Source organism: Balaenoptera musculus, chromosome 8 (genome assembly GCF_009873245.2).
Source record: "Balaenoptera musculus isolate JJ_BM4_2016_0621 chromosome 8, mBalMus1.pri.v3, whole genome shotgun sequence".
In the NCBI taxonomy this organism is placed as follows: Eukaryota; Metazoa; Chordata; class Mammalia; order Artiodactyla; family Balaenopteridae; genus Balaenoptera; species Balaenoptera musculus.
Genome location: NC_045792.1, coordinates 53,800,684 through 53,819,055, shown reverse-complemented (window position 1 = coordinate 53,819,055; position 18,372 = coordinate 53,800,684). Strand labels below are relative to the sequence as shown.

Here is an 18,372-nt window from a genome sequence, read left to right as displayed (position 1 = left end):
CTCATAGCTAGAATGCATGGGACATGTCGCAGGGCTTTGGAATTGCTTTCTGTTCCTAAATTTCCTCTGATCTAGTCAATTAAAAGATTGTAGAGAAGAACACTTATGTTATTTTTATGCTTTACTTAGATTATTTTTATGTTTTATTTAGATTTTTGTTTTATAGTTATATATCTTATATTTTATATATTATTTCTATGGTATGTTATTAATATGCCATATAATATACCATCACAGGCACGGAATGTCAAATACAAAACAAACTTCAGTAATGGAAACACAGAAAGAGAGTGGCTCAGAGGATGAATAGCCTATAGAAAAGAGCCCCAGGGAAATGAAATCACTTAACACATGAACATATAAAGAGTATCTGAGAGTTGTAGTTTTAAGAGGCTTACCTTTTTGGCCTCAGTTTCAAATAGAGTATTTGTTCCAGAGGTCCAGGCCCACGTCCAGAGCTTAGAATCCTGCTTCTGACATTACAGAGAACTCTTGAGAACTCCTTGGGAAACCTCTCCCTGGGTCTGTTTAGTCTCAGTGCACAAATTCTTTAATCTGGCCTTTCTAATAGCCCTATCTAAACCAACAGGAAATACAGGCTATATGTAGGAAGAGAAAGGTATTTTACCCCAGGACCATTCTTTAATTCTATCTTGGAGGAATCCCATTAAGAGTTGTTCTTTTGTAAATCTCATAACAACTCTTAAGTGTTAATCACAGATTCCAAAAGAAAACCATGACTGCAAGCAATAATAGCCACAAAATTACTACCAACTCTTAACAAAGCTGCAGTTTGCATAACCTTTTTCACATCTTTAGTCTTATAAATCCATTCAGCAACTCTATGAGATAAATATTATTATGTACCCATACTACGGGTAAGATAAGTGAGGTGAAGAAAGGTAGAACAACTTACCAAAGGTCACAAAATTAGGGATGGTCAATGGTGATAACCTCCAGTGCTTGAACTCCAATATAGCTGCTTCTACATGCACTATGCCTTCTGCAGACTAAGTGAATATGAATGGAGGTCATTAAATGCAAATTTGTTTTAAAATAAGTTAAAAGAACTAACCAAATCAGTTCTACTAAAGACATTAGTCTGAACATCTCTAGGATGGGAGCCTTCAAACAGTACATGGTGTCTGAAGACTTAGAAGAATTAAAGAGCACAGTCCAGAAGTCAAGAGACAATTGTTCAAAGGCAGACTCCATGCACTGCAACTATGTAGCATATGACCTTGGGCAAGTCCTTGACTCTCTGAGCACAAGAGTATCAGGGTTGTACAGTGGAAAGGTCCCTGGAATCACAGAAAAAAGCTATAATCGCAGATCAGCCACTCCTAACCAGATGACCTTGGGCAAGTTACTCAAACTGAACTACCTCAGTTTACCATCTACAAAGTGAAATATTTATCTCCCTGAAAAATTGGGACATTTCACAAACATCAAAGTTCCTAATATAATATGTGGTAACTAACAGGCATTCAATAAATAGTAGCTCGGTTACTGCTGTTACTGTTTTATGGTTATTACTATTGTGTTAGTACTATTTGTTATTACTATTTTTATTACTATTGTTCTTATTATTTTAAGGATTAACTAAGATAAAGAAAATGTACGTGCTGTGTAGAAGCTAAAGAGCTTTACAAACATGAGTTATCATTAATAAAAGAAAGTGTCAGAGTAAGATTTACCAACCCACTCATTAAGACAGTTTAGAAACTGTGGCTAAGGAAAAAGAAGAACAAATCATCTGATTTCATGAAACTAGAGATCACAGACTTGAGGAAATAAAGTGAAAAAAGAAGCCTGCAAACCCATCCATCCTAATATTAACCCTATATTTGGCCAAGTCCATTTGGCTTTCTGCTAACATGGGAAATGAGGCTGACACTGCAAAATCCCAGGTTGCAGTACAGCCATCCAAGTTTCAGCACAAATCATTGACCTTATTTTTTTTTTTCAAAGATTTATTTTTAAGAAGCCCTTCTCATTGGTTCAACTGAGCTAATCTAAGCTCAAGGCAGTAAAACACTCCAAACTTGGAGAGATAAACACTGACGTAGTCCAGTTTTAAAATTAACTTTGCTAAACTCTTCCCAAGCTTGGAGAATTCCACTTCGGTTGTGAAAATGCAGCCAGGAAAAGATTCCAAACTAAATGCTACAGGACTTCTTAGAATAAACCAAAGGCTCCAGATCCTAACCACAGGAACCAGGCTTTCCCACATGGAATTCTGCAACTCAGCGCCACCTATCACAGGCCCTTAATTACAGCTTCTTGCAATCATTTACGCATCCCCCCAGGCACACACTGAAGCCATGCTGGAGGTCAGCATTAGGTAATGCCCATAGACATTCTACCCATTGCCAGCTCAAATCTCAACCACTAACGCAGCCCACAGAGAGCTCTTCTTCCTCATCTCCCAAATCCCTTTAGACCCCAAAACTACCCCTCTGGAAATTCTGGCTCCAAAAGTCTGGGTAGGATCTGGGCAACTGTATTTCAGAAAAGCACCATGAGTGAGTCGGATGTGTAATCTGGGTTGGGAACAACTAACAGAGATAGTATGTTGTGATGTAATAGATACTTTAGGAAGACTTAGTTCCATACTCATCCCTGCCACTTTCCAACTGTAAGACCTTGATCAATTTACTTTTCTCTAAGCCTCAGCCTCCCCAACTGAAAATGAGTTGTTACAGATATCGGATCAAACAAGAAATGAGGTTTCCCTTAAAAAAAACAAAAAACAAAAAACAAAAAAACTTCATATTTGTATAGTGTTTTAGAGTTTAGAAAACGCTTTTACATCCACTACGTCAAATGACAAAAGCCTACTCATGATATGGGATGGATGGGAATTATAATCATTCCCCCACTTTACAGTTAAGGATACAGGGATTAAAATAAATAGGTAAAAGGGCAAAAAATCACAGAGTTAATAAATGTTAGAGGTATGACTCAATCCAGGCTAAGTCCAGTTCTAGCCCATTTCTCTGTATAGCTGGTATAAATTCTCAAATACTTCATGAAGGGCATACCACTTCAAAGACTGCCAACACTGCGGTGCATCCTTCTAGGACTAAGTTAAGCACAAAGCGGCAGGTCAACAAATGCTTATTGGTTGAATGATAAAATCAACAAGCACAAAATCAAGCTGAATAAAGTTTCCAAACAAAAGGAAAAAATTCATTTACTTCATTTTGATGTATGCATTAATTATAGCCATCTAAGGTCTTAAAGCAAAGGGGTGAAACCTATGTGCTCAGGGTATGTATAGGAAATACAAAACTAGGTGGTGAAAGAGAGGCCACTACATCGTTTCACAAGAACTTCTTAGAACTCTATGCTTTCTACATCTATGCTTTGAATTTATAGAGCTACAGCTTTGATCTTGAGCTATGAGACTTATTTTCAGACCAGATTTGGCCTAGGGTTACTCAGCGAGGATTTCCAGAAGAACCTCTTCATCTACAGCTTTATTGCTGAACAAAGTACTTCACAATGGCCTAGTTTTGTTTCACATACATATACAACCTGATCCAACCTCATCTTTATATCTCATTTATGTAATTATAGCATTTCAAAACTATAAAAGACTGTATATGTCTACTGGTTTGACTAATTTTTTTAAATTGTTTTTTATTGAATGAAAGATTCTTCAAATTCTAGAGTGCTTTACAATTTTCAAAGGTTTCACACACGATTTCTTTTTTTTTTTTAACTTTATTTTATATTGGAGTATAGCCAATTAACAGGGTTGTGATAGTTTCAGGTGCACAGCAAAGCAACTCAGCCATACATATACATGTATCCATTCTCACATGATTTCTTATAACCCCATAATAACCCTCTTTTTCCCATACCCCTATATTATCTCTTCCCCTTCCCTCTCCACACTGGTAACCACTAGTTTGTTCCCTATATCTGTGTGACTCTAATATTTTAGATGAAGGCACTGAAGTCCAAAGACAAGTAACTGACCCAAACCAGGCAGCCAATTTATGAGAGAACCAAGACTACAACACCGATATCCCAATTCCCATCTCCCCATTCAATACATAAGGTCATCCCTTCGGTTCCCAATGATGTCTAAACACTTCCATCAGCTGTTTTTTTTTTTTAACAGAGTTTTATTGAGATATAATTCACATACTATACAATTCACCCATAGAGTCCAAAATTCAGTGACTCAATACATTCACGGAGCTGGGGAATCATCTCCACAATCAACTTTAGAACATTTTCATTACCCCAAAAAGAAACCCCATACCTCTTAGCCATTGTCCCCTAATCCCATTCACATCCCCCTACAACCCTAGGCAACCACTCTTCACTTTTTGTCTATGAATTTGCCTGGATAATATGAATTTGCCTGGATAATTCATATAAGCAGAATCATACAGTATGTGGTCCTTTGTGACTGGCTTCTTTCACTAATAATAATGTTTTCAAGGTTCCCCCTTTTGTAGTATGGATCTGGACTTCATTTCTTTTTGTTACCAGCTAATATTTCTTTGTATGGATATACCACATTTTATTTATCCATTCATCAGTTGATGAACATTTGAGTTGTTCCCACTTTTTAGCTATTATCAATAATGCTGCTATAAACATTCATGTACAAGTTTTTGTGTGGACATATGTTTTCATTTTTGGTAATATAGTAACTCTTTATATTTTTGATATAAGATCCCTATCAGATATATGATTTGGGAAAATTTTCTCCCATTCTGTGGGTTATCTTTTCTCTTTCTTTCTGAAGCACAAAAGTTTTAATTTTGATGATGCCTATTGGTCAGGAATCTCATCTTCCTGGTTTGTCAGTAAGAACAATTCCAACTTTTTATTTTTTATTTTTAAAAGTCCTCTTTACTGCATGTAGAAACTTGGGCTGAAAGCCTACTTATTTATAGAGATCAAGAATTATGGTTGATAAAGCACAATATTAAAAATAAGCACACATCTAAACTGAGGGATAAACAAAGTGGCTATATATGTGGGAGAAGATTCTATGGTAGAGTAACATCACCTAGATCATAGCCCCTCACCTAGGAAGTTGGCAGCTACTACATAAATGAATTAGCCAGAAAACAAAAGTTAAGCAACTTATGTGTGCCTCTTCTATCTAGACCCCAAAAGAGCTCACAATGAAGGTGGGGTAGAGGAAAGGGTAAACACAAAGATGCACGCCCAATGTACTCAATAAAAGTCCTCAATAGTTCTCATTTCAGTTTTTCAACAATCATTTCCTATATGTAAGATCACTGCCTATTAGACATCTCTATATCAAGACGTCTCAAATGCAAAGTGTCTAATATTATCTTTTCACTTCAAACACAATGTGTTTAAGTCATCATCTTTCCTGCTCTCCAACCATCAACCTTCCTCACTTGTTCCTCTTCCTGTGCTTCCTATTTGGTTAATGATACTATTATCTACCATCTCCCCTGATCTGTAGTTATGCAGGTATATTTTTCTGCAACATATTTTCTGCAATTCACCACTGTACTTGGCATATTTGGCCTACTGTTTCAGAATCCCAATTCTGACTTTACCATGTAGCCTACTAGCTATGCCTCCCAGCTTCAATGAAAGAGTAAGAGAAAGGGTACTGGGACTTCCCTGGTGGCACAGTGGTTAAGAATCCGCCTGCCAATGCAGGGGACACAGGTTCAAGCCCTGGTCTGGGAAGATCCCACATGCTGCAGAGCAACTAAACCCGTGTGCCACAGCTACTGAGCCTGCGCTCTAGAGATCACAAACAACAACTACTGAAGCCTGCGTGCCACAACTACTGAAGCCCGTGCACCTAGAGCCCGTGCTCCACAACAAGAGAAGCCACTGCAATGAGAAGGCTGTGCACCACAATGAAGAGTAGGCCCTGCTAAACGCAACTAAAGAAAGCCTGGGTTCAGCAGCGAAGACCCAATGCAGCCAAAAATAAAGAAATTAATTAATTAATTAATTAAAAAAAAAAAAAAAGAATCTGGACACAAGGGACTTCCCTGCTGGTGCAGTGGTTAAGAATCCGCCTGCCAATGCAGGGAACACAGGTTCGATGCCTGGTCCGGGAAGATCCCACAGGCCACGGAGCAACTAAGCCCACAAGCAACAACTACTGAGCCCGCGTGCCACTACTACTGAAGCCTGCGCACCTACAGCCAGGGCTCTGCCACAAGAGAAGCCACTGCAATGAGAGGTCTGCGAAGCGCAACAAAGAGTAGCCCCCGCTCGACACAACTAGAGAAAGCCCGTGCGCAGCAACGAAGACCCAATGCAGCCAAAAATAAATAAATAAAATTTTTCAAAAAACAAAAAAAGAATCTGGAAAGAAGACATTCCAAATGAAACTAGTTTGGGGGAAAAACCATATCCAAATGAAGACATTTCAATATTTCTTATATTTTGTGAGGTCATAAACAGTTTAAGAACTTAAAAAGTAAGTAAATATATGGCTTCAGATTGCCCAAAATCTGGCAAGAGCCTAATTATTTTCCTAGAATTTTGGTCAGATATAGTTAATAGAGTGTAATAATGGGTCTATTTTCCATTTGACTTCACAGTCATTTCAGGAAAAGAAGATAAGGAATAAGGAAAATATTTAATGAGAGAAAAAGGGATTAAAGGAAAATTAAATCCAGGAAGGGACAAATATTTTATTCAGGTTACAAAAAAAATTTTTTTTAAGTATACAAATGATGAGAAAGAAATGAAATACTGTACTTTTATCACCAGGTAAGATGGCTCGGTAAAATCGGTCCTTCTTTTTCTTCTCCTCTGGGTTTGGAGGCAGAGGTTTGGAACCGTGGTTTAGGGTTCCAGCATCTTTGCTGCCAGCTCCAATCATAGTGCTGGTATTTCTCATCGGAGGGGCTGGGGGTTTGTCTTGAATGTCTAGGCCGTTATTTGACATTGTCACCACCAGCAGCAGCTACTGGAATCAGAAAGAAGAACATAACTCTTTTATTATTTTTTGAGCAAAAGGAAATATGTATTGAAAATTTTAAAGAAATCCAAATTTTACAACCCTTCCTCCAGGACCCACCTCAAGCCCTTCCACTGCATACTATGACTACTGCTATCTTATTCAGTCCACCATACTCAAAGATGTAATACCTACTCTGTGCCAAGCACTGCTGAAAATTCACAAGGTTCTTGCTTTTCTCTTCATTCTCCTACCTAAGGCATTGGAGAGCACAAAAAACCACCATGATGTGATTTAAAAGGCAGAAATTTGGCCCAGCTAAACTGAGTATGAATCCCTGTGCTACTTAACAAGCTTTAGAGAAATTCCTTAACCACTTGGGTTCCATTTAGTCGTTCACATGAAGATTAAATAAAACTGCCAACAGCATTCCACACAGTGAGTTCTCTGCCAAGCTCTAATTTTGTTACCTTAGGAAAATCATTCCTTCTCTGGTAGGAATTGTATCACTATACCAATGGTCAGTAAAGCTGCTGGTTTTGTAAACAGTTTTACTGGAACACAGCCACATCCATTCACTTACATATTGTCTATGGCTTCTTTCACGTTCCAATGGCCATGCTAAGTAGTTGCAACAGGCCTAAAATACTTAGGTTGTTCACAAACCTACAATATTCACTATCTGGTCCTTTACAAGAAAAGTTTGCTGACCCCTGGCCTTTATCATCTCTCCAGTATCTCCTTCCTCTAAAATTTGACCTTGTTCTAAATATATGATGATCAATGCATTAACCATCTTGTCCTATATGGTGCTGAATTTACAGGCAATTTCCAGTGTTTCTGGGAAACAGAAGGAATAAAATCTAAAAGAAAAGGAAAAAAAATCCCTATCACATGGAACCAGTAGTTTTAGTGAAGATAAATGTTCTTACCTTAAATAAGTGTGCTTGACAATAGATAAATAGGAATATATCCAGAGTTAATAAAGTTTCTCATTATTCTTCATGCTACCCTGGAAACTATATCTTTAACCATGACTATTTAGAATGTAAGCTCCTTAGAGTCAAACACAACAGTGCTTTTTAGACTGAAGTTTCTAATCATTAAAAAAAAAAACTGTAATAATCACCAAAACTTTTCAGAAATATAGATGTCCTTGTATGATCCTCATAAATTCTGATTTAGCATGGCTGGGTTAAGCCCAAAATTTATAATTTTAAAACTTAGTGATCCCAGTGCCTGCCAGAATTGAATACCACTGCTTTAGAAGTTAATTACTTAAATGCTATGGACAAAATCTTAGGAGTCTTAACATTTTCTAATAAATGCAGAGCTAAATGATCCCTTGCATCCATTTTTTCCCTCAATCCTTTCTCCACATGCCATCAGTGATCTTAAAACACTCATACCTCTACTTAAAACCCTTCAGTGACATCCCAGAATAAAAACTAAAGTTCCTTAGCTTGCTTTTGAAGGCCCTCCCATTGTTTAACCCATTCCACCATCAGCTTCATTTCCCACCACTACCACTCCCTCTAATTCCCCTTATACTCTAGCCACACCCAACTTCTCCAACTTCTTCAAGTATACTGTAGTTTTCACACTTTCATTCCTTTACACATGCTGTTCCCTCTGCTTAGAATGCCAATTTCCCTATCCTCAAATTCACTCATCCTTCAACTGCTATTTCTTCTATGAAGCCCTTTTGAAATGTTCTCACCTTTAAGAAGTTAAGGTCTCCTCCTCCACACTCCAAAGGCAATGGGTATATTTCCAGGTTATCACATTTATTTTTACTATGTTATAATTATCTTCACCAGGAAGAATGTAACCCAAAGATCAGGCACGATTTTGTCACCTTTGTAATCCAAAAGAGCCTAGTATAGTATCTAACTCAACAGTGGATTCAATCAATATTTCTATTAATCAAAAGTTTGACAGAGTTATATACCTTGCCTTTAAGGAATTCAGTACAGACGAAATTTTAAGGTCCTTTGCAATCTGATATTGAACTGCCTCACAAACTAAGCCACTGTACCTGGACACAGCTTGCATTCAAACCACACTTCAGAAATCTCTGTTCTCCTGAATTTGCCAAGTAGTCTCTTACCCTCCTCTTGCCCTACTCCCCCCAACCCCCAATGCTTCTTGTCAGTAATTTCTCCCTCCTCTGACTGATGAAAATCTTACTCATCTTTTAAGATCAAATTTAAACTTCATCTGTTTATATAATTCATCCTGACCTACCTCTGACAAACCAACTGCTCCTTCTCTTTTTGAACAAAAGAAATCCAGTAAGCAAGGATAATCTTGTTAATCTAGAGTAACTCTCTGGGTGGTGTGTTTTTTACCCATTTCTTCCAGTTTCATTTTGCAGATTTGTCTTTGCTTTCCCTCCCAGCCCCAACTCAAGTCCCTCAGCTCCCCCAAAGAGAATTTCTACTGGCCCAGCTCTCAAGAGTACCTTCCCACTCCAGACTGCCAGTTCCAAAATTATACCCCCTGCAGCCACCTGATACCCTAAGCAGGCCCTTCCTTGCCTCTTAGGTCCTTCAGCCAAAAGCTTCATTGAATATTACTCCTTTTCAGGATGACAGCCCAGGATTGCACCAAGAAAGGCTTCATCAACCTTTCTGATAAGGCTTTTCTTCATTTCTCAGTTCTTCCACTGTGTTTGAAGAACTCTAGGTGGTAGATTGCCACTTTCAAAAACAATTCTAAATTATTAAAACCTAAAATCTGTTGTTGGAATACAATGTTTGAATACTCTGTACCACATTCCAGCCCAGGTCATCTAGCCTGTGCTTGAAAACCTCCAGTGATAGGAAATCCACAGTTTCACAAGTCAGCCTATTCTATCTTTGGTGACCTCATTTAGAGAGTTCTCACTTATATTGTTTTATCTTCTCCCAATGAATTGCAATTATTTGTTTACACATTTGCCTCTCCCTGCACTTCCCTTCCCTGCCAGACTTAAGACTATGAACTCCTCAACAACAAAGTTCAGTCATCGCAATCCCCAACACCAGGCCTGGCACGGAACAGGTAATCAGTAAAGATTTGTTGAACAAATGAACAAGCAAATGAATAAATAAAAGAACAACAAATGAACAAACAAACACTGCTTCCCTCTATTATTTCTAAATCCTATATGAGGGCTACTCAGCGAAAGTCTATTGCCTCTTCCCAGACAGAACTTTATGTACCTGAAATCATCTCTCAAGACTCCCCCCACCGCCCAAAATCTATTTTCTCAGTGCTAAACATTGCCAGTATTTTCAACTATACTCACAGAACACAAGTTTGTGCCTTCTTGAACCTTTCCTTTGAACCTACTTGGACTTAATGTTTCTACACTACTTTCCAGTTTCTCTGCAGCCCTCCATCCAGTCCTCTCCTATGGCTTCTCCACAAGTCTTTACTCTCTTTACACTTTATAGATCCACTCAGAGGTCATTTTGTCCATCTATACCTAGCACAATAATTAGCACATTTTAAAACCTACACTATTCTAAACTTTGTTTATAGGAAAACAAGTCCAAAATTTCAATCCTGATAGGAAAAAGAAGAAATTCTTTTTTTTTTTTTTTTAATTTTTACTGGAGTATAGTTGATTTACAATGTTGTGTTAGTTTCAGGTATATAGCAAAGTGAATCAGTTATACATATACATATATCCACTCTTTTTTTTTAGATTCTTTTCGCATATAAGCCATTACAGAGTATTGAGTAGAGTTCCCCGTGCTATACAGCAGGTTCTTATTAGTTATCTATTTTACATATGGTAGTGTGTATGTGTCAGTCCCAATCTCCCAGTTTATCTGTCCCCACCCTTATCCCCTGGTAACCATAAGTTTGTTGTCTACATCTGTGACTCTACTTCTGTTTTGTAAATAAGGTTCATTTGTACCCTTTTTTTTTAGATTCCACATATAAGCGATATAATATTTGTCTTTCTGTGTCTGACTTACTTCACTCAGTATGACAATCTCTAGGTCCATCCATGTTGCTGCAGATGGCATTATTTTGTTCTTTTTTATGGCTGAGTAATATTCCATTGTATGTATGTACCACATCTTCTTTATCCATTCCTCTGTTGATGGACATTTAGGTTGAGTCCATGTCCAGGTTATTGTAAATAGTGCTGCAACAAACATTGGGCTGCATGTATCTTTTTTTGAATTACAGTGTTCTCCGGATGCCCAGGAGTAGGATTCCTGGGTCATATGGTAGTTCTATTTTTAGTTTTTTTAAGGAACCTCCATACTGTTCTCCATAGTGGCTGTACCAATTTACATTCCCACCAACAGTGTAGGAAGGTTCCCTTTTCTCCACACCCTCTCCGGCATTTATTGTTTGTAGATTTTTTGATGATGGCCATTCTGACCGGTGTGATGTTACCTCATTGTAGTTTTGATTTGCAAGAAATACACTCAGCTCTTGAATAACATGACCAAATATATAGTCAATCTTCTAGCAATCTCTGCAGGTCAAAGATTTGGAAGGATGAGAAACCAACGCCTTCTGACAAGCTGCAGAATAAAGCTAAGCCCGAGGCCAACATTTAGAATGATAGTTCAGATGGCACCCCTTTATCTATCCTAGATGACAAACTGATATAACATACAGAGAGAAAGACAGATTGACCATGTGTTACCAATGCCCCAGAGGCTCAGGGAGCCTAATAATTTATAAGCAACTAATTATACTGAAGTACTAATTATTAATCAACTGAATGACTCTATAATAAATGTAGGATCACTGTGAGGTTTCAAAAGGGCCATTGGCAGGGCGATATAGTAAAAAGATGAATGGAGTTAAAATCAGACAAGTTTAAGTCCTGGCTCTGTTATTTACTAGCTATAGTCCTAATAGAACTCTCTTCACCTGTGAGCTGCAAACTGTTGTTTCCTCCTGAGCAGTCAGTCTCTAGACAGACACTGGTCAAGAGGCAACCAAGGAGGGGAAGTGATTTATGTTTCTTTTTCTATAAAAAGCATAAAGATACAGTGCTAGAAGAGAAAAAAGGTAAAGAAAACACTTTTCAAGTAGCCACTATGTACAAGGTACTTTACATACTGAACAAAACCGGTCAGGGATTCAAGGGAGTATGTTCACCAACAACTACTTCTTTCTGCTTTACCACATCTGGATTCCACAGCCACGAGTATAAATCACAGCCAAGATAATCAAAGATTTTAAGATACACATAACATCAAAGCCAGAAGCAACCTCAGGGGTCATCTAATCTGACCCCCTCAGGTAACAGGAATACGGAGGTCCAAAAAGCAGAAAGAAATTGCCAAAGATCACACAGAAATTTAAAGGTGGGGATTGGAACTCAAGTCTTCCAATTCTCTGCCAAAGGATTTTCCAACTATACTTGAGGTAATCCTCACCTGGCTGTACCTATTCTGACCTAAACTATGCTACTTCTGATTTACATTTAGATCCATCAAATCTAGCCAATGGCAAATATAGAAATATATAAACATGTTTGGGCTGGACTTAAGATTGATATTTACTAAATGTCTGCCACGAGCTAAGCAACAGAGAAGATAAATAATTTCTTGGTCCTCAAATCAGCCATGTGAAAGTTATGTACACCTTTTACTGACGTTGCAGGTCCTTCATTCAAGTACAATTCAAATAAGTAATTTTTAATGAGTACTTACTTGTAAGGTGCTATGCCAGAAACCAGGGATATAGAGATAAATAAATGAATATGTTCCCAACTCTAGAGGTTCTCATGGTCTAGTAAGCAAGATAGACAGGACCTAGAAAACCACAATGTCAGGCCAATTGTGAACAGTGCTGTAGAACAGTACAAGCAGTAAAATGTCAGAAGAAACAGAAAGGAAAGACTATATTAAACTGAGGTCATCAGTGAGGCTTCACAGAAGTGGTGCTAAGAGTAGGGGCTTAGGAGAATTCCCTGGTGATCCAGTGGTTAGGACTCCACACTTCCACTGCAGGGGGCATGGGTTCCATCCCTGGCGGGAAACTAAGATCCCACATGCTGCGCAGTGCAGTCAAAAAAAAAAAAGAGTAGGGACTTAAAGAATAAATAGGTCAGACTAGTGGTCTTTGACTCTGGACTATTAGAATTCCCTAGAAGCTTTTTAAAACACCAGATGAAGTACTTAAGAGAGGAAGTATACTAATATCTGCAATTTACTTTGAAATGCATTTTTAAAAAGATACATTAATGGATGAACATAGGGATGTGATATAATATACATGTCAATATATAATATATAATGGATGTGATAAAGCAAGTTAACATGAAAATGTTAATGGGAGAAGAATCTACATGGCGATTACACAGGTATTCACTATAAAATTCTTTCAACTTTGCTGTATGTTTCAGATTTTCCTAATTAAAAAGCGGGGGCGACGGGGGGGAGGGGGGGGGAATACCACTGCTTTAACTCTGATTTTAATTGGTCTGGGATAGGCCCAGGCATTGGTATATTACCTTGACCAAGGAAAACAGACAATAAAATGAATGATTTTGACAGAGAATGATGACGGCAAATATATCCCAGACCATAGGAATAACATGTGTGGAGAGTACAGTGTGGTAGAACGCAACATGAAGGTGAAAAAGTAGGACACAGCAATCACAGAGGACCTTTCATTTTCTGCAACACATACAGCGCTAGTCAGAAAAATGGTCCTTTCTAAGCAGTTCTAGATCTGTACAATGAATGTCCCACGTTAAAAATAAAAGATGACGCTGTTGATTAAAAAAGGCTGAGGGATGACAATGAGAAAAGAAGTGTTGCCTGGAGGAGGGGACCAGCTGCTATCCATCTGCACTGACGACTCTGTGGTGCCCTGAGCTCACACAATGGGACTTGGAGTTTAGGAGAGTTCTCTAAATTGCCTAACAAAGTTGCTAAAATTCTTTTAAAAGTAACCCCATTGAACCTCCTGGACTAACCGTCTTTACAAATAGGGTTTCAGCCATCACCTGAGGCTGATGTTTTAATAACCACTAACATTAATGGAGTTTACAAGAAAACTTGGAAATCTATTTGGTTGGCATTATTTTTCTCATTCATTCATGTAAATATTTATTCATCACCTACTGTTTGCCAGACTGTGTTAGGTGCTGGGGATAAAAGAGTGAACAAATCAGAAGAAGCAAAATCTCAGAGATGCTGCCAGCCACCCAGGGTCACACAGCTAGTGGAGAGCATGCGGCAGGAACCTGAAATGAAGTCTGTGTGACTGCAGAATCACCTCTCTTTCCACTACACCATACCTCACTGTTCACTCTAGAGGCAAAGGAATTGGACTAGATGACCTTTAATATTACCTCAGGCCATTATTTAAATGAAGATGGGGAAGGAAAAAAGAAATAAAACCTATCTCATGTATTAATCACATTTCTCAGTTCCAACAACTCAGAGCTGCTAAGACTGGCATGATCAACACTCCACCCAAGACTGGGGAGTACTGCATGCCCTTGACACCTGGTTATGAGAATCTGATCTTTAATTAAATTGTGCCAGGAGGTTTTCTTTGGCAGAAGCCTGGAATGCTACAGTCTTGAATTTGCTGAGGGATGTCCTTCTGACAAGTCAAAGACATTCCCGCTATGCAGCCTCCAGCCACTCGCACTGGTTTAGCAACAAGAAAGCAACTGCTGAGGTAGCAGGGAGGAAAACTGGAAGCTCTTTCTGAGCTGTTAGGAAAGCTACTTTAATTATTGACCCTCAGTTTCCTCTTTTTTAAAATACAAATAGGATTGTCTATTTTACAGAGCTATCATGAGAATTGAAAAGCATATATAAAAGCCCCTAGCATGCTGCCTGACACAAAATAGATGTTCAAAAAACACCTGTTCTCATCCCCCACTCATCTATCCAGTTTCATCTCTTCTATCTCTAAACTTGTCATTCCAACCCAATCTGCTTTCAGGCTACTGCCTTTGCCCACACTGTTCTCTCTGCCTAAAATGTCCCAACTTGTCTGCCAAAGAAAACTCCTACTCATTCTTCAAGACCCGGCTTGATTCACTTCCTCTACAAAACCTTCACACAGCCCTCCTATTTCTACCTTGCCCCAAATTTAATAGCATTTTATACATAATTCTATGCAGCAGGTTCCATATTTCATGATATCAACCTCACCAGACCATGAACAAGTCAAAGGACAAAACTAAGTCTGATTAATGTCTATGTCCCTGAGTCCCACCCAGCACAGACCTGGCACAACTAGGTAATTAGTAACGGTTCACTGACTAAAAGGCAGCCTGGTTTAGAGAAGAAAAACACAGGAGTTGGAAGGATCTTGAAAATCAGCTAGTTCCAAATCTTTCATAGTTCTAACATGAAACCCATAGGGGTATGCAACTTAGCTAAGATCACTACAATTGGAGAAGTATGAGAGGCAGCAAAGTGAAATGGAAAAGGCAGAGAGATTTGGAGTCAGAGACTTAAATTAACTTATGCTGACCCTATACCTTCACCCTCTCCTCCCCCTACCAATAATACTACACATCTTCCTCACCCCATCACCCCTGCAGATAGTCACTAGAGTGACTCACAGAAACCAGCACCAAATGTCTTATAATCCTCCTCCTACCATCTTGGGAAATTCCTGACCTGTATTCCCCGTTGAGCTATTCCCAATAGTTAAGGGAAAAATTCAAATTTAAGCTTCAAACCTCCAGCCCTCCCCACGGATGGCCTGAACTGAGAAAATAATCACTAAAACCTGAGGCTCATACAATCTAAGAGCTGAAGGAACCAATAAGGTGATCTAGTTTAACCTCCCAAGAAACACTGGAATCTATTCTGCTGTCTCCTAGATGGATGATCTTCCAGTCAATCTGCCTGACCATATCCTATGATTTCCCACACTGCCACATGCTGCCTCAAAGGAACATATTCTCTTGGAAGTATTAGGAACAACAGAATGAAAATAGACTGCCCTCTCTCCTTTAAAAGAGAATCACGACTAATTTAATCAAGCTTCCAGTGTCCATTTACTTCAGACAGCCTTGACCACCCAAACTCTCATACCCAACCTTTTCTGTATGTCCTCTAATCTGACCAAATTCCTCAACCCTTTCCTGACTCTGGATCCCTCCCACTATTTCCTCTGGAACTTCCCATTTGTCATGGGCTCATTCCCCTTGCCTCTTTGCCTTAAAAGAAATTTGGTTATCTCCTGAGAAAGAGACTTCTCTAGCAGCCCTCTCAACTGAAGGCTGTTTTCTCTCTTACACCCAACCTATCAGTGTGGTCCTTAATTTTCAGTGCCATTTCCAAACCACTCCTTTTTCTTCCTCTTGTAAAACCTCTATTCCTTTGAGTAGCCTCCACTGGCTGCTATCACACTCCCTTGCTGCCTAATACCTACTTCCTGGACACTCCACTCAAAGGTCCCTAGATCAGTGTTCTTCTGTACTCTTCCAGTTATCATTCTAGGTGATTCAACAGCCACAATGATGCCCTTCCAACACTCTGGCTATTTCATTTGCTGAGCTATAGTCCAAGTTAACCAATACTCCCATGATCACACCCTGGACCTTATCCTCAAAATGTTCATTGACTCCAATATCTAAAGAGAATCATATATACTCCAAACACAACCTCCTATTCATGTAGCTCACTTGTTCAAGAACTTCCACTACAATTCCCAGACTTTATTTTGAGCTCCAATCCACTATCGGTTAGTCCCCACTACCGTCACTTCCTTTTTTCCCTAAACATAGTCCAACAAAATCACTTAAACATCAAAAACCATCAACCCTCTAAAATTCAACAACAAAAAAACCAAACAACCCAATTCAAATATGGGCTAAGGATTTGGATAGACATTTCTCCAAAGAAGATACATGAATGGCCAATAAGCACATACAAAGATGCTCAACATCACTAATATTTAGGGAAATGCAAGCCAAAACTACGAGACACCACCTTATACCCTTAGGATGGTTACTACCAAAAAAACCCAGAAAACAACAAGTGTTGGTGAGGATGTGGAGAAACTGGAACCCTTATGAATTACTGGTAGAAATATAAGATGGTACAGCCACTATGGAAAACAGTAGAGCGAACAGTTCCTCAAAAAATTAAAAATATTACAGAATTACCATATGATCCAGCAGTTCTACTTCTGGGGTATATACCCCAAAATATTGAAAGCAGGGTCTGTAAGAGCTATCTGTATACCCATGCTCATAACAGTATGAACAATAGTTAAACTATTGGCTCATTGGCTAAGGGAGGGGGTGAATGAGAGGCCCAGTTGATGCTCATTTGAGGCAAGGTAAATCTGATAAAAAACAAAAACAAGAACAATCAACCCCCTTGCCTTCTCTCCCTTTCCAAAATTCAATTGGCAAAATCCCAGCTTTGGGATGGTTGAGCTCAACTCTCTCCAAACTGTCTCTATACTGAAAGAGCTGAGTATCCTACAGAACATTACCTGGTTGACCGCTTTAGCTTGAAAATTATGAGGCTCTCCCTATTTATGATTACCTTGCCTCAAATGAGCATCAACTGGGCTTCTCATTCACCCCTTCCCTTAGCCAATGAGCCAACTTTCAATGAGAAAACAGAAATCTTTGCAGAAGAACTCTATCTTCCCACTCCTAAATCTGTATGCTTCCCTGCACTGTACCACCCAGTTACAATGAAGGAGGTGACCCTTCTCCCATCAAAAGCCATCCTCTCATTCTCTCTTCTCTCTCTACTCCTTTGCTTGTACTCCCTCCTCTCACCTGGAATGATCTCCTCCTTCAGCAGCTACATTAATCAATCAATCAATCAATCAATCTCTCTCTCTCTCTCTCTCTCTCACACACACACACACACACACATATTCAGTCATTCCACAAACACTTATTTAGCATCTACAGTGTACCAATACTAATCTAGCTGAACAGGACAAAGTCCCTGTGTTCATGGACTTTATGGATTAGTAAGAGAAGCAAAGAAATAAGCAAATAAATATACAATGTCAAGTCCATAATAAAAATTAAAGAGTAGTTCGTGTGAATATGAAGGAACAGGGATGGGGATGGTACATAAGATAGTGATCAGGAAAAATTTGCTATGGAGGGGAAAGGATTAGAAAGGCGAAGCATGAGAGGAAAGGGATTAGAAAGGGGAGCAGTAAGAAGGGAGAAAGTGGGGATGGGAGAAAAGGTGGGTAGGGGGCAGGACAGGAAAAATGATCAGGAGTAGGAAGTAGAAAGAAAAGTGGGGAGAAGATGATAAGGAGGTAGAGTCACAGAAAAACGGGGGAGGAAGGCAGTCCAAAATAATCAAGGTAGGTTAGTATCAGGCCTGACATCTGTTTCTTGGTTTCACATGATCAAAAAGGAAAGAATTATAGTGATTAAGACATTACACAGCCTCAAGGTCTGTCATTAGCTTGACAGAGTAAGGAGGAAGCTCCAGAGCAGACAGCCGAGTTTA

At 38.9% G+C, this 18,372-nt stretch overlaps 1 protein-coding gene across 6 annotated transcripts in view; it reads right to left on the bottom strand.

Moving 5' to 3' along the window:
* Positions 1 to 18,372, bottom strand: part of LOC118898862 (serine/threonine-protein kinase PAK 1) — a 152,115-nt gene that overhangs the window by 63,234 nt on the left and 70,509 nt on the right. For 5 of the 6 annotated variants that reach the window (XM_036859570.1, XM_036859576.1, XM_036859571.1 and 2 more), the window contains exon 2: positions 6,730 to 6,940. In XM_036859570.1, coding sequence (XP_036715465.1) covers positions 6,730 to 6,919 — 190 coding nt within the window. In that variant the 5' untranslated portion in view covers positions 6,920 to 6,940. The remainder of the gene's footprint in view (positions 1 to 6,729; positions 6,941 to 18,372) is intronic. The other variant, XM_036859572.1, reaches the window with a different exon arrangement.